At 43.2% G+C, this 17619-nt stretch overlaps 1 protein-coding gene across 3 annotated transcripts in view; it reads right to left on the reverse strand.

Annotated features, from left to right (window-relative positions):
* Nucleotides 1-4365: 4365 nt before the first annotated feature.
* LOC139407039 (BTB and CNC homology 1, basic leucine zipper transcription factor 2b) overlaps nt 4366-17619 on the reverse strand; it is a 96594-nt gene continuing 83340 nt past the window's right edge. For all 3 annotated transcript variants that reach the window (XM_071150333.1, XM_071150335.1, XM_071150332.1), the window contains exons 4-5: nt 11133-11339; nt 4366-9748 (exon numbers count right to left, since the gene is read on the reverse strand). In XM_071150333.1, coding sequence (XP_071006434.1) covers nt 9266-9748; nt 11133-11339 — 690 coding nt within the window. In that variant the 3' untranslated portion in view covers nt 4366-9265. The remainder of the gene's footprint in view (nt 9749-11132; nt 11340-17619) is intronic.

The raw sequence follows: 17619 nt of genomic DNA on the forward strand, positions 1-17619 counted from the left end.
ACAAAAATATAAATGTATCATGCAATTTTACTGAGTTACAGTTCACATAAGGACATCAGTCAATTGATAGAAATCCATTAGGCCCTAATCTATGGATTTCACATGACTGGGAGTACGGATATGCATCTGTTGGTCACAGATACTGTACCTTAAAAAAAAAAAAAGTAAGGGCGTGGATCAGAAAACCAATCAGTATCTGTTGTGACCACTATTTGCCTCATGCAGTACGACATCTTCTTCGCATAGAGTTGATCAGGCTGTTGATTGTGGCCTGTGGAATGTTGTCTCCTCTTCAATGGCTGTGCGGAGTTGCTGGATATTGACGGGAACTGGAACACGCTGTCATACACGTTGATCCAGAGCATCCCAAACATGCTCAATGGGTGACATGTCTGGTGAATATGCAGGCCATGGAAGAACTGGAGGTCAGCTGACTGCAGTTTGGTGTCTTAACTGACTTCAGTGGGCAAATGCTCAGTTTTGATGGCCACTCGCACACTGGAGAAGTGTGCTCTTCACGGATGAATCCCGGTTTCAACTGTACCGGGCAGATGGCAGACAGCATGTACGGCTTGGTGTGGGTGAGTGGTTTGCTGATGACAACGTTGTGAACAGAGTGCCCCATGGTGGTGATGGGGTTATGGGAAGAGAAATGAGCATTCAATTATCTGGCAACAGCTCTGGTGGACATTCCAGCAATCAGCTTGCCAATTGCACGCTCCCTCAAAACTTGAGACATCTGTGGCATTGTGATGTGACACAAAACTTCACATTTTAGAGTGGCCTTTTATTGTCCCCAGCACAAGGTGCACCTGTGTAATGATCATGCTGTTTGATCAGTATCTTGATATGCCACACCTATCAGGTGGATGGATTCTATGGGAGGAGAAATGCTCACTAAGAGGGATGTAAACAAATTTGTGCACAACATTTGAGAGAATTAAGCTTTTTGTGCGTAATGGAAGATTTCTGGGATCTTTTATTTCAGCTCATGAAACATGCGACCAACACTTTACATGTTGCATTTATATTTTTGTTCAGTGTATGTTTGCTTGGGTAGTTCTAATTTCAAATGTTTGATACGTCACATGCTATCTTTGCAAGAAATATCTGTGGCCTCAAATGTAATTGCATTCGTGGAATTTTATATTTTTTGTCAAAGTGATATGACTGCAAGCTACTTGTAGTGACATTTTGCTAAAAGACAGTCTTCTCATAAGATGAGAATTTAACATTTTGATTGATAATACATGTAAAACATTGTGGGATATGATGATAAACTCCACCATGTACAGTGCCTTGCGAAAGTATTCGGCCCCCTTGAACTTTGCGACCTTTTGCCACATTTCAGGCTTCAAACATAAAGATATAAAACTGTATTTTTTTGTGAAGAATCAACAACAAGTGGGACACAATCATGAAGTGGAACGACATTTATTGGATATTTCAAACTTTTTTAACAAATCAAAAACTGAAAAATTGGGCGTGCAAAATTATTCAGCCCCTTTACTTTCAGTGCAGCAAACTCTCTCCAGAAGTTCAGTGAGGATCTCTGAATGATCCAATGTTGACCTAAATGACTAATGATGATAAATACAATCCACCTGTGTGTAATCAAGTCTCCGTATAAATGCACCTGCACTGTGATAGTCTCAGAGGTCCGTTAAAAGCGCAGAGAGCATCATGAAGAACAAGGAACACACCAGGCAGGTCCGAGATACTTTTGTGAAGAAGTTTAAAGCCGGATTTGGATACAAAAAGATTTCCCAAGCTTTAAACATCCCAAGGAGCACTGTGCAAGCGCTAATATTAAAATGGAAGGAGTATCAGACCACTGCAAATCTACCAAGACCTGGCCGTCCCTCTAAACTTTCAGCTCATACAAGGAGAAGACTGATCAGAGATGCAGCCAAGAGGCCCATGATCACTCTGGATGAACTGCAGAGATCTACAGCTGAGGTGGGAGACTCTGTCCATAGGACAACAATCAGTCGTATATTGCACAAATCTGGCCTTTATGGAAGTGGCAAGAAGAAAGCCATTTCTTAAAGATATCCATAAAAAGTGTTGTTTAAAGTTTGCCACAAGCCACCTGGGAGACACACCAAACATGTGGAAGAAGGTGCTCTGGTCAGATGAAACCAAAATTGAACTTTTTGGCAACAATGCAAAACGTTATGTTTGGCGTAAAAGAAACACAGCTCATCACCCTGAACACACCATCCCCACTGTCAAACATGGTGGTGGCAGCATCATGGTTTGGGCCTGCTTTTATTCAGCAGGGACAGGGAAGATGGTTAAAATTGATGGGAAGATGGATGGAGCCAAATACAGGACCATTCTGGAAAACCTGATGGAGTCTGCAAAAGACCTGAGACTGGAACGGAGATTTGTCTTCCAACAAGACAATGATCCAAAACATAAAGCAAAATCTACAATGGAATGGTTCAAAAATAAACATATCCAGGTGTTAGAATGGCCAAGTCAAAGTCCAGACCTGAATCCAATCGAGAATCTGTGGAAAGAACTGAAAACTGCTGTTCACAAATGCTCTCCATCCAACCTCACTGAGCTCGAGCTCTTTTGCAAGGAGGAATGGGAAAAAAAAAATTCAGTCTCTCGATGTGCAAAACTGATAGAGACATACCCCAAGCGACTTACAGCTGTAATCGCAGCAAAAGGTGGCGCTACAAAGTATTAACTTAAGGGGGCTGAATAATTTTGCACGCCCAATTTTTCAGTTTTTGATTTGTTAAAAAAGTTTGAAATATCCAATAAATGTCGTTCCACTTCATGATTGTGTCCCACTTGTTGTTGATTCTTCACAAAAAAAAATACAGTTTTATATCTTTATGTTTGAAGCCTGAAATGTGGCAAAAGGTCGCAAAGTTCAAGGGGGCCGAATACTTTCGCAAGGCACTGTACATATTTGATCTCAAAATTGAAATATGATTCTTTTTTAAAGCACTTTGATATTGTTTATGCTACAGAACGATGGTAAAGTTGGAGATGGAAGTGCTCTTCAAATTGAACAAAATGTGAATTTATTGATGAATATCTTGAAATGTTTTGTGAACCCTGCATTGGATGCTTTACAAAAAAATGTAATATAATATCTTCAACTTTCTTGATATCGTTGAGAAATATATAACCTGTTTGCTTGTACATAATGCTTTTCTAGGATCTGATGTACAACTATTCAAATGCAAATATGTCACATCCAAAATTATTGGCACCCTTGATAAACAATGACTGTATAAAATTATACAATTACAAATACTGAGCTATACTGTATTCTGAAGAGAATTTTAATATGATTTTATTTTATACTAATACAATTGCTCAGAGAACAATATTTTGTTTAACAAGTAATATGAAAAAATCTCAAAAAGGTATGTGTCAAAATTATTGGCACCCGTTTTCAATACGTTGTGCACCCTCCCCTTGCAAGGATAACATCACTGAGCCTTTTTCTATAATGTTTTATGAGATTGAAAAACACATTGGGAGGGATATTAGACCATTCCTCCATACAGAACCTTTCCAGATCCTTGATATCCTTCATCTGTACTTATGGACAGCCCTCTTCAATTCAAACCACAGGTTTTCAATGAAGTTCAAGTCCGGAGACTGAGATGTTGATTTTGTGGTGTGTTTTGGGTGATTGTCTTGCTGGAAGATCCACTTGCGACCAAGTTTCAGTGTCCTGGCAGAGGCAACCAGGTTTTTGTCTAAAATATCCTGGTACTTGGTAGAGCTCATGATGCCGTGCACCTTAACAAGGGCCCCAGTACCAGTGGAAGCAAAACAGCCCCATGACATCAAATATTCACCACCATATTTTACAGTAGGTATGGGGTATTTCCTGCATAGGCATCCTTCTTTCGAGGCCAAACCGATCACTGGTGGGCGTGGCCAAAGAGCTTTATTTTAATCTCATCTGACCATAGCACCCGGTTCCAATCCAAGTGCCAATGCCATTGAGCAAACACCAGGTGTTTACAATTGTTGGTTGCTCACAATACAGGCGTTTAAAAAAAATAGAAACTCTTCCAAATAGCCTTTTGGCTTGGAGGTGGCGTTCTGTAACTCTCCAACTGTGGTTCTTGGGACTTTTCTTTGCCTCCCAAACCATCTTTCTCACTGTGCAAGGGGACAAGAAACACCTGTGTCCTCTTCTTATGTGACTACATTGCACCTTATTTCAAATCTGATATGATTTTAATCAGATAGTTCATATACCTTTGGTTAATTTCGAATTACACCTTAAAAGTACAGATTATGATTTAGTGAAAGAATACGACGAAGTAAACAATATTTATTCGCATTTGCAGATATATTTTTAAAAAAAGGACAAAAATAATGTACATGATATGATTCTTTATTTCATAAACAGAAATGGTGTCTAGACAAAAATGTCATTTATATAACACTAGCAATTGAAATGAATGAAAAGGGGGTTTACGCAACACTGTATTTACAATGGTTGTTGAGTCATTTGAATTCATTAGGGTTGTGTAGCATTTAAAAATGAACAAGGTAAGTAGAGAATAAGCAATTAACAGTTATTTCAAATTGACAATATTAACACAAAACAGTCTTCTAGAAAAACAGGAGAGAAAAACAACTTTGTGACTACAAGCTTAAGAGTTATTACATTTAAAAAAAAATGATGCACCAAAATCTACTAATACAATAATCCATATAATCTGTGTAAAAAGCATGTAAAAAAACCCCACCTGATGCAGTTTGCTGATACAGTCATTGACCAATTATGAGAGGTATGAAGGATTTCACAGGTAGATAAGTGTGAGAACGTCCGCACTGGTGGTTGCTCAGAAATGGGGGGGCGTAGGCCCCTGCATACACTCACTTCACTTGAATGTGAACTATGACCTCTGCAAGTTCTAAGGCAAAAAATCGGAGGTGCACTTGTATCCATGTAACTCTGAAACATCCCCAGTTGAATGAAAAGACAAGTTGAGGAAACACAGTTTTCTGTTTACAAAATGTAAAAACACTAACCATCAGTCCAATTTTAACCTACCAATTTCTATATACATGGCAAATTGAATAAACACAACCTTTTTGTAAACATATTTAACTTTTCTTTTCCTCCTAAAATGGTCTCAGCCTGTGCATGTAATCAGGATACCAGTATACTGTATTATAAAGTTGAGCAATTTGTGAAAAAGGCAAGTTTTGTTCGTCTTTTCAAAACAACAACCTTTGGAGTTGGAGAGACAGTGTTTTTTTTTTCTCCAGAGAAGCAGCACAGAAAAACTAAAACAAACAAAAGTTCAACTAAACAAGAAAATATCCACCAACTAATAACCAAAGCCAGTTAACAAATCAAATTACATGGATTTTTTGTTGTTGTTGTTGTGTGTTTGGCTTGTAAAAAAAAACTGCAGAGGTAAAGAACTTGAGAGAAATCCAACTAATAATGAAATGTATTACCAAAACATAATTCATATTTGTACTCCAATGTATTGTGTACTCTCTGCAGCCTCTTGATGGGGTTGATCTGTATCGGGCCAAGCTCATTACACAGTATTTGCATTGGTAGAAATAAGCTTCGGGAATATGAAACCAGAGTTTAAAGCTATACTTTCACACACCCAAAGCAAAGCCAAAAAACATCAAAGCAAACATAAAAACCAGCTAAAAGTTACAAACGTCTGCTCCAAATTCAGAAATTGAGAAATAAAACACTTGGCACCCTGAGACGATATACAAGAGCAGTGACTGATCCTGGTTAAAGTTAAACCAGACGATTGAGATGATGACACAAGCTTATTTCACCTGGAATGCTTGGGGGGTAGGGGGTTGACCGTTGAGGTGGCCTTGCTCTACTTTCAACCACTGGCCACCATAGTAACACCACACATGGCATATCAGGCATGGAGCAGCTCTCTCAAGGCTAGAGGGCTAAGAGGTATGGACTGGACTGTCAAATGACTGGAGGGATGGTGCTGCTTTAAAAACTCTTCATGTATCTGCATCCACCCAACCAGCCTTTACATGAATCCAGGGGGCTCTCTTGGTAGAGCAAAAAACAACGATGAGGAATTAGAAATGTTACGCACAGTAGCCTACACACCAGAAATATGCTATGCACTCATTGCTATCCAAAGAACATCAACAGTAATCATAATAGCATTATAAGGACATCTACAAACAGATAGAAGGATATCTATTGGTATAGCTTTGATGGAGGACAATATAAACCTGATGCATTTCAATACATTTTCCCAAAATATGACATTTGTCAAAGTGTAGCCTAATGAGTGTGCTTTTCTGGTGGAACGTCATGCTTTTCACTTTTACTTCAAAAAAACAAGTACGAAAAAGTCGGAATTGCATATGGTTTGCACAAATGTCCACTTGAATCCACCCATCTTTAGTTTTCTGTTTTGTATCTGATAATGGGGATGAATACCGTTCCACTTCAGTGACGGCTTATAACTCAGAGCAAAGTGGAAAAAGAACCTCGCAAACAACAATTTCAACAGGCAATCACAACTGCTCTAGACTGAAGCCTTCGAGCAAGGATGCCGTTACGACATGCATGGTGTGTGTGTGTGTGTGTATGTATTCATATTTGTGCGTATGCTTGTGGTTCTCTGTGTGAGACTGTATATGAGTCTAGCTACAACCTTAGGGAAACCTATGTGTATGGTCAAATAATCAGACTAGCAACCACACCGCAAAACACAGAGCCCTCTAATACCACACGGTTTGTTCTCAGTCAGGACTGGTTGGAGAACTACACAACTGTGTCCAACAGGGGGCAGCAGAGTAACGCCAAGGGGAATTTGCAGACTCCTCAATATATACAGTTGTATTATCGCTCTTTCCTGACAAACTGTATAGCTTTTCGCCCTGAATGAAGTTCAAGTTATGAGCAAAGCTTTATATTCCAATTGAATTCACCCCTCTTCATAGGTTATGGCTCTATTTTCTTATATTCTGTATTTTCAAGCACATCTCTGACTGTTGAACAGATAAGAAAAGTATTTCTGTATATTTACATTATAAATGTAAATACGGTTCATCAACAAAAGACAAGAGTAAATCATTTAGCTGAGGACTATCGTTAGAAGCAAACGTAATCTAGACAAACTAACTAAGTAAAATATACAGGGGCATGCATTCACATCACAGAATATGATGTTTTCAACAAATGTACAACCAGGGCAAAAATGTTACTATATCATGTGATTGTTACTCAATCAGTTTGATGATGACACACACAGTGCTTTCACGTGAACTGAAGTCTCAATTAACTTATTCAATTCTTAAAGAATTACAAATATAAGATGTGAACACTCTTCAATATTATGTTAGCTTCCTTTTTTTTTGTTAACCCTGTTTACTGTAGTTTAAAAAAAAAATGTAATGTCTTCATAGAGATATTTATATCAATATTAACATTCAATAAGATGTTTTCATTTAAGTGCCAATTCAAGTGTTTCGGTATCAGACTTTTCAGGATTCTGAACCAGACATAAGCCCTCTATGAAGTGCTATTAGAACTAGTTATAACTGAGCATCCGGTGCTGGAAGGAAAGAGCCTGAATTGAGCCCAGATTCATTAGGAGAAAGTATCCTTGGTAAATAGAAATACTTGGTGTCTGTTTTTGTTGTTGTTGCAGACAGAATAGCTATCCCTCAGCTTGAGAAGATGTCTACTCACACATTCCTTGGCAACATTGAAACATAACACCGAAGAAATCCAAAGGGTGCCTGTGAGAGTTTTCCCCAACGTACATATAGCATCTTCAAACACTGATAAGGAGAAATAAAGTTTCCTCAAAAACACAACAAGCTGAAACTCGTTTTCACATTTAAAGTGGTGTCAAATTTTGAATGGATGTGGCTTGAGCCACTGGTTAATAACATACTTACACGGTCCGTGCCAGCAACATCCAATTTTCATGCAAGGGGCTCTGAAATGAATGTACGTGTGTGTGTGTGTGTGCATGTTTTGTGTGCGTGTCAAGCTGATTTCCTGAGTTTAAGAACACCCACCCTTATGGGGAATTTTCCTTTAGGCAGGAAACAGCAAAGCAAATATTTCCCCTTAGCAAAAACCCCAGTGAAAAGAAACGTCAAAGCCTCTACTTGTATAATATTACTGTGACAGTCACCATGCTCCATACTATATACATTATACGTTCTGCCCGAGCAAGCACTTGAAAGTTACCATTACAACATCCAAATACAATGGTATTGCTGATGTGTGGGAACCAGGATTAATTCCTTTTCAATTCCAGTTCATTCAGAAAGCAAACCAAATTGCAATTCCAATTTCACATTTTCCTCATTGAAAAGCCTTCAAGAGAGTTGGAATTCAGTGGACTTCCTGAATTGACTGGAATTGAAATGGAATTGACCCCAACCCTGGTGGGAACATAGCTATTTAACCACCTGTCAAATCGTTAAGTTTTTCTCTTTCGTTTCAGTGCTGCGGAAGGCAAAGGAGGAATGTTTAGGTACTGTCTGTACACATTGTTTTGCTGTACAGAAAATGCAAAATGAGTGAAGCAGAAGACATTTTTTTTTGCATATGAACATTTACAGTCTAACTGCTTCATAAATCTCTCATGTACAGAAGCTGTATTCTTATTTTCATGAATCATGTCGAACATTCAGAAGATTTCTTCCTGAGTTTGAATTGTTGTGACAAGGGCCACCGAGAGGGAGTGAGAGAATAAGCGAGAGAGAGAGAGAATATACCGAGAGCGAAAGTGTTTTAAGAGGTAGAAATAGATTGATAGGAAATAGACAGAGTAGAAGAGCGATTGGGAGAGAGAGAGACAGAGAGAGAGAAAGGGAGAGCGAGAGAAATAGAGAGAGGAGAGACAGGGAGACAGAGGGAGCTGCTGTTAGGTCCATTGAGGTTTGAATTGAAGATGTGAACTTTGCCCTTCCCTGTGAGTAGACTGTAATACATGGATAAAGAACACTGTGGAGATCGCTGCCTGCCCGGTCACGGTGTAGCACCATTGTAAGAGGAGTTTTGTGTGAGAAGTTCCCACTCTGTCATGGTTACAGAGAGGAGAATACCTGGAGAACAGTATTGCTGCTCTTAAGACAACTGTAGTGTCAACCTTTAAAAAGACATACAAACAAAAAATATTTTCAAATAACACTGGCCAAGGCTGACCATCTCAACAACCCCGAGAAAGGGGTTTGTCAGAAAGAAAAATCAAAACTAAAAATTAAATAATAAAAACACAGATATTAAAACCACCGTTTACTAAGTACAGTCCTTTCTCGGCTGTTCATCAGTTGTACATTTATCAGTCATTTCCTGGCAGAAGTCTACCGTCACTGTCTGATTGGACTGTTCATTGAACGAGAGCCCCGCCTCCATGTATAACCTCGGCTCCTGGCCTTCCGCCTCGTTGCTGCCCGCCCCCCCGTCAGCCCCATTCCCCATGACCGAGTCAGGCTCGCTCTCTGAGGGCCCGGGGGACTTGAGGAAGCTGGGCTCCGGGGTGGCTGAGCCGGAGTGGGTGGTGAGGTCAATGCTGTTGGAGGCAGCATTGCCGGCAATGTCGATGGTGTTGGTGCCGGGCTTCAGGACCGGGCAGTAGTGGTTCAGGGACTGGACCTGCTCGGGGCTCAGCTGCACGTCCCTGCACACTTCTTGGGACAGACAGGAGAAGTTCTCCCACAGCTCACCCATACACTCCTTCAGCTGGTTCCTCTCTGTCAGCAGCTTGTCCTTCTCGTTCACCTGGTGGACACACAAGGAAATATTAGGGATGAGGACAAGTGTCATGAGCTGTGGTCTAACCAGGAGCAAAGATACATGCAGTACATACTGTGAAGCCCTTTGACACTGCAGCTGCACAGTCGACGTTCTACAAATGCTTCACGCTGCCTATAGCAGCAGCGTGACATAGATACGTACTACATGCCAATTCACCTCTTCGTATCAACATAAAAGAGTTCACGTGACCTAGCTTTACTGCTTGTTCACCGAGCTTATGTTAAATAATGCATGCTTTGGATGAGGTTTGTGATGGCCGAGCATTCCCAGGATGCTGTGCGCACCGAGGTAACATGGGACCAGGTGGTGGAAAGCGGTTTGAGATGATGAACTTGTTCTCATATCCTAGGATGCTGCTGGGTGACATCAAGGGGAAGGCTGCCAGTCCACTGTGGAGTGTAAAGCACTCGTGTGTGTGTGTGTGTGTGTGTGTGTGTGTGTACATGTGTGTGTGTGGCTGACACACACAACACATCAAAGGGCCCGCAGCTCCACCCCCCATCATGGAACAAAAGCATACTGGCTGCCTGTGAGAGACCACCCGCCGCGATGCCATGGAAACGTGGGGGCGAGGAGGTAGGAAGAGAGACATACAGCCAGCACTCTACTGCGGATGCTCGACTCTTACTATTCTTCCCCCTACACACATTGCTGTACTTTGACAGCTTGGCAGCTAGAGGGCAGTCGGCCAGCGTGAAAGTGCTGACACGGTGTTGAGGTAATTAATATCACTCTATCCCAAGGTAATGCTTGTTGCGCTGTCAACATGTGATTTAAAAAATAGATATATTTAACTCGGCAAGCCAGTTAAGAACAAGTTCTTATTTTACAATGACGGCCTACCCCCGGCCAAATCCTACCCTAACCCGGACGACGCTGGGCCAATTGTGCGCCGCCCTATGGGACACCCGATCACGGCCAGTTGTGAGACAGCCCGGGATTTAACCAGGGTCTGTAGTGATGCCTCTAGCACTGAGATGCAGTGCCTTAGACCGCTGCGCCACCGGGAGCCAACAGTTATCATTAGTCCAGGGAGAGATCGGTACTATATAGACATTACATGGTTCTACTACTTTACATGCCAGTAGGTCCACACACTATGTGCTGTAGTACTGTATGCGCCAGAGGAGGCTGGTGGAAGGAGCTGTAGGAGGACGGGCTCGTAATAGCTGGAATGGAATGAACGGAACGGTATCCAACACATTGAACGTATAGAAACCCCATGTTAGACTCCGTTCATTTTATTCCGGCCCTCCCAATGAGCCCGTCCTCCTGTAGCTCCTCCCACCAGCCTCCTCTGGTGTGCACAGTGTATCTGTGAGAGAGACATGGCTGGAGACACACTCACCAATTTTCTGATCTCACACTCCAGGTTCATGATACAGTCAAGCTTCCTCTTGCGACAGCGCTGCGCTGCGATGCGGTTCTTACTCCGCCTCCGGACGTCATGGATGAACTCCAGCTGCTCTGAGGTCAGTTTGTGCATTTTGACCATCATTTGGAAGTCGTTCCGTGGAAGATTTGTGATCTGATCGACAGGGAAAGGAAGCTTCACCTGCAAATCAAGAAATAAAGAATGGCTTTTCACATCTGACGTGGCACAGCGTTCACTTTTGAATGGAATATGGAAGGAACGTGAATGTGTAACAGTTTGATGAACCCTTGCTGATTCGACTTTATGTGCGTGTCAAAAACGGTCAGCCACATTTGTTTTTACCACAAGATGGTGCCAGAGTGCCAGGAATAGAGGATGTGACTTACATATACACATGTAAAGCCTGCAGCACTCTCTCTCTCTCTCTCTCTCGCTCTCAACCTGAAATATTGAACATCGTGTAACCTATTCTCGGGCAGAGGGGGACAACGTGATCCAAGAAATGAGTGTCTCTCCATCTGTCCCTGCTGGCTTGGAGAGGTGCCAGCGTGACAGATCGAGGAGGGACAGGCAGGGACTTGTCACCCCCATCCATAATGGTGTCAGGTGATATCTGTAGGGCATGATATGTAACATCTACACTAGGGGTAGGCAACTAGATTCAGCCGTGGGACGTTTTTTTGTCGGAGCGGATGGTCGGAGGAACGGAACATAATTATAATAATTTGCACACTGCAAATTGATCCCAACTAAACCCCAAAAATAGGTTGTATTTGAAAATAACAATCATTTCATACGTTGAATAACATTGAGAGACGATCACACACGTCTCTTTTTCTATTCATGGGAACACTTGGAAACAGATTTCCTGAATTTAACACATTTGTTGCTGAATTCCTGGTGATTTTACCGTCTTTTTTTGGACCCAAAACACTACAAACGTTAGGGCGGGGGGGGCAAACAAATATAATCTTGCAGGCCAGATCTATACTATCAACCTACAATAGTCCACAGGGGCTGCAGAACAAAAGAAACACGCAGAGCCTTACTTTCTCTGACACCTTCAGTCACATAGTGCAACACTAATCCGGAGAAAAATCATTGGCAATAAAATACAGATAATTGCAAATTATCACAATACATTATTTCCATGGATTTGCTGCCAATTTCCACGAGGGTGTGATTTTTCCTCCCCGCAAAGCATCAATAGATCGCCTGATTCTTTCTGTTCCCTTTAGGTGCTGACAAACCTTCTGATACCGACATACCCCAGCGGTACCTCACAGCACCAGGGAGCCGTAGCAGAGTAGCTTGGGGGGGGGGGGAGAAACAGGATGGCAGAGAGAGAGAGAGAGAGAGAGAGGCGAGGAGGAATAACAAAGAGCCAGAGGAAGACAGCCAGAGAGCTTTTGCCAAGATGAGATGAGCTGCTGCTCTCTTCCGCTCTGCTCTCTCTCCCCCCCCCCGCGGCTGCCTCTCTGGAGCACGTCAAGAACAAAGTCAAACGGCGAGGAGGGATAGGAGGGAGGGAGGGGGGAGGAGAAACGTCTCCCCGTTCTCTCTGTACCTGGCCGCTGAACCAGGGCCAGATGGAGAATCCAAAAGCCCCTAGTGACTGCAAACTGAGCCCCACTAAAACAGAAGACTAGAGGACAATGGACTGGGCTGGAGCCTGCTTACACTCCCTCAAGCTACTACACACACACACACACACGCACGCACGCACGCACGCACACACCACAGTGAGCCGAGATATACGGCATCACCTGGGGTAAGTGCTGCACTTCAAGGGACAAAGCAAGGTGCCTATTCACGAGCACATCGAAATCACTCTCCATTGAAAAGCAAATCTAGATGTCAATTTATCCCAGAGAGACAGGCTTGAATTTCCTCATTAGAAGCCCTCAGTCCTCCGAGCCGTTGAGCCTATTTCTCATCTGGCCGCTGCATGCAGACACATGAATAAATAATGGGAGGAGATTTCCAGGCCACACTAGGCCCTGCAGGCTCCCTCCCACTACCAGCCAGGGTATGACAGTAGCTACAGAGAGAATGAAGGCAGAAAGAGAGGGAGGGCAATGGAACACATCCACATCCTGCCTGCTCTATGTGATCAGAAAACAAACAGAAGATGACTCTGCCGGTGATGATGGCCCCATTGAGCGCCATCTAATAACCACTAGTTATAGAGATCTATGGAGTGACCAGACAGATACACTGATGGGGGGGCTCTCTCCCTGAGACAGGCTAGGGGAGGGAGGAGATGTTCAGCTACCTCTCCACAGCGAGCGACCTTGTAATGTTCTTTTCTTTGTTCTTCCCGGCAGTGGCGTTCGGCGTTCGGAAGGGGTTCTGAAGGGGTTCTGAAGGGGTACCTATATATATTTAGTGGCTCCACCAGGAGAATCAGTCCAGCAGCAGCTCTGACGGCAGTCATAAATTCAGACCCAATGTGTTCTGGATTCTCACTAACTTTCTTTTTCCCCCTTCCGTCTTTCCTTCCTCTCCTCTTTCCCCTCTATTCCCCCCAGACTCACTCTTTCTCTGGGTCACTATGCTGCAAATAGGTCCAGAGTGAAAAGCAGGGATTATCTGCTACCCGGGGCGGCACTGAGTGTGCAGTGCCTCTATACCCTACTTCCCTCTCCCCTCAGACACACAGAGAGAGGGTGGGCATCTGGCTGCCTGCAGGTCCAGACTTGGGCCAAGCCTTAGGAGTCAGATGGTGGGGCGGCCCAACGATGACGGCTAACGCCTGGGGTCAGTGGGTTCTGTACTGCCAGTCCTCATCTGTAGGGTTGGTGACCCACGTTGAACCCTGGGAGGGAGTTTAACACTGCAGCGCACTGTGCAAGAGAGAGGCATGCAAAGCCACCTACTACTGTGTTCTTTCCTAGCTATTGACACAGGCCCTGAGGCAATAAATACAGATGTAGGATCTTAATTTGATCACTCTTTTGTTGCTGAGAATTTTCCTGCACAGCAGGAAATGCTAATTTGTAGTGTATTCAAGATGTAAAAAGGATTCTAAAGTTTGTAATTTCCACTTTAAAATGTCAGACTTGATTCCCCTAACAATTTTTTTTATCAACCCCTACAAAAAAATGTCCATTCATTTTAATGTACATAATAATCCACATTTCCTGTTGCCGCAGGAACATTTTCCTGCTGTAGAAAACCTACTCAAATTAAGATCCTACGTCTGTACTTCCAATTTTCAGAGCAATTTTGTCTGAAAAGTGAAGCCATTGACTTAAATGGCCACGCACTGTGACTTGTTTTTCAGGTCTAACCGTCTCCCACTAGTTCTATAGCGCTGCTATCGTGACTGTGGCTCTGCCTCTGCATCAAAAACAGACCTTTATCTGGTGAGTACGATAAAACATGAACGTGAACACTAGCGTCTTTCTATGCTGATTATATACTACGTCCCAGTTACACAGTGATATATCACTTGTTGGTTTATAATGTGATTACAGAGCATTATGCATCCTATGAAGATCTGGGAGAAGATCATGTTGTTTCAGAACTCCGTTTAGTATCGTATTGCTTTCTCTACCATAAACAAACGCTGTTGCCGGAAAAACCCCTATGGGAGATGAGTTAGAGAGGCTCTGTGGTGAAGAGATGGGCTGTGTTTCTGTGGGTACTGTTACTGCAGGATGCCAGGTCCCAGGGGATGGAAGGCGAAGTGGCAGCACCCCAGCTGGCTTTAAAGCTGACACAGAGCCTGTTCTCAGCTGCCAGCCCCAGCATCCGACCGTTCCCCAATGGGCACAACAACAGCCTGACTCTGTCTGCACACAAGACAAATAACGAAACCTACAATAACAACAAAAAATCATGCACCAAATCAGTATAATGTGGTTTACACTGTATGCCCCAAATTATTGAGACCACAGATGCATCATAACAAGGGTGGAGCAAGAAGTTTTTTTTATTTTTTATTTTTTACTGTAGACTATAATAGAAATAACAGAAGTGATATTTAGGTTTGTGCACTTCCTGTGTCACATGTTCATTCAGGGGTTAACGTTTGGTGGTGGGCGAGATCGGAAACATTGTGCTGCTAATATATCAACTCTACTTCCCTATCACTCCCACCTCACTCTCAGATCAATATGTGCAGCATACTGTGACCAGACAGTTAGACTGAGCTTAACGCCTACACAGGGAGAGAGATAGCGAGCGAGAGAGAGAGAGAGAGAGAGAGTGAGAGGGGGAGAGAAAGAGAGAAAAAGGTCTCAGCTCTTTAAATCTCCTTTATCACTGTGAATTCCATCTCCTTTATCACTGTGAATTCCATCTCCTTTATCACTGTGAATTCCATCTCCTTTATCACTGTGAATTCCATCTTCTTTATCACTGTGAATTCCATCTCCTTTATCACTGTGAATTCCATCTATTTTATTACTGTGAATTCCATCTCCTTTATCCCTGTGAATTCCATATCCTTTATCACTGTGAATTCCATCTCTGCTTCCTCCTCTGTGGGTGGATAGTGCAAAAACATTGGCTGGTGGTGGTGTACTGGGTTCCGTATTCACAAAGCGTGCTGATCTCGGATCAGCTCCTCCCTGTCCACATAATCGTATTCATTATGAACTGAAAAGGCAAAACTGATCAAAGATCAGCACTCAACCCTCTGAGACTCTTTATGAATCCGGGCCATGGTCCATGTTTCAGAGGGGCCTCTCCTGACATAGTGACTGATTCACTATGTATGATGTCGTTCAGCTGGGAAGCAGTAGAAATACAGTTAAGGTGTAAAAATGTGTCAATTAAAAAGTTACCCCAGTGTGGTGTAGTGTCTGCTATGTGGGAGGGTGTTGCTAATGTGGCTACCAGATGTGGGCTCGTATGCAACACCTTCTAACCTCAGTACTGGGAGCAGCCAGGAGACCTCAGACTACCTTGAATGACTATTGCCTCCCTCTGCCAGACTAGCCTCCAGTTTAACAACTTCCTTCCCTGTCAGAATTCATTGTTCCCAGCGCCGGGGCTGCAGCTATTTCCAACAGCAGCAGCGTTGGGCGCTTGCCTGACTAGCTCTCCCTGAGTGGGGCCCGGTCTGCCTGTCATTTGCTCTGCAAATACACAGAGGGAGAGGCATGGCAGTGGCCTCCCTGGACGCTAGCTGTGTTTGTTTGTACAGCCGACTCACTGGGGGGAATAAGGAAAAGAGGGCCCCAGGAAGCATGAGGTAGCAGTTTTGTTGCCAGATAAAGCTGGAGGAAAAGCACGGCGGGATTTGGCCCCACACTGAGGCTCCTTATGTAAATGCTCTCCTACGCCTCCATCCATAACAACATGTAATAAACCAAACAGCACTACTGCGAGAGGTTCTCTCACACACAGCAGCATCTGAGACCAGGCAGAGTCTGCCAACCTCATTCATAATCCATCTTATCAGCAGCAGGCAGATATAACTCCATGCGGGTCAATAGAGGTCTGACCAGGGGAGAGCGACTGCCCCCTCTCATTGAAGCCACGGAAGTTCAAGGCCGACCGGGCACTGCAGACATTGTTAGCAGAAAACAGGATCCCCCTCATTATAGTGAATGGAAGAATGGAAATCTTCATGGTCATTCATTGTGTAAAAAAATAAATAAAATACAAATGAAGACAATCGCGGTACCAATAATTGCTTCTAATACACCAGATGTTTGTCCTTGAACCAATCATTTTTTAATTGCACAAAGAAGAAATGACAAGGATAATTTAGTTGCTAATGGCAGCCTGCAGTACCCCGGGCGGCCTTTAACTTGAGTTACTCAAAGAGAGGGGGCAGCACTGAGCTAGCCTGCAACGTCACTTCCTGGAGTAGCTCAAACTGCGCATGTTATGTCTCCATGAGACGCCATCTTAACTGACTTAATTTGGCTTCAATGCGCTATTGAGTCTTCACATAGGAATGAATGGTGTCACGTGATCAGTGACTTTGTCCATTCATATATACAGTCATTGGATCTGACAGTGGATATTGTGCTCTGCTAATCGACTGCCTACAATAGAGTGTAGTGTGTGTTCCATACACTCTTTGACTCATACAAGATAACAAAGGGAACTGGAAATGTCTGAAGAGTCATTTTGGGGCTTCCTCGACAGCTCTAACACTGTAAATTACAATTGTCTATAGTAGAGCACTCAACAGTCCTTCAAACGGCCCATAAATCACTGGGTGTGGGTGCCACTGAGGTAATAATTACACATTACTGCTAGGGCTGTTAATCTCTCTGTTTGTGCACAGAAGAAGTGACTGACTGGATTCTTTCCACAGTCCCTGTCATGTGGCTCCAACACCGGCGAAACAGGGACGAGGCTCCGTGAATCCGATCGCCATGGCAACGCACCAGTTTCTCCCTCTCTCGGCTCCCTGCGCACTTCAAGGTCTCAGGCTGAGAAGCGGCGAGCCTTTATCTTCCAGGCAAAGAGAAAACACGTCTGCCTACAACAAAAG

This window comes from Oncorhynchus clarkii, chromosome 4, assembly GCF_045791955.1.
Source record: "Oncorhynchus clarkii lewisi isolate Uvic-CL-2024 chromosome 4, UVic_Ocla_1.0, whole genome shotgun sequence".
Lineage (NCBI taxonomy): Eukaryota > Metazoa > Chordata > Actinopteri > Salmoniformes > Salmonidae > Oncorhynchus > Oncorhynchus clarkii.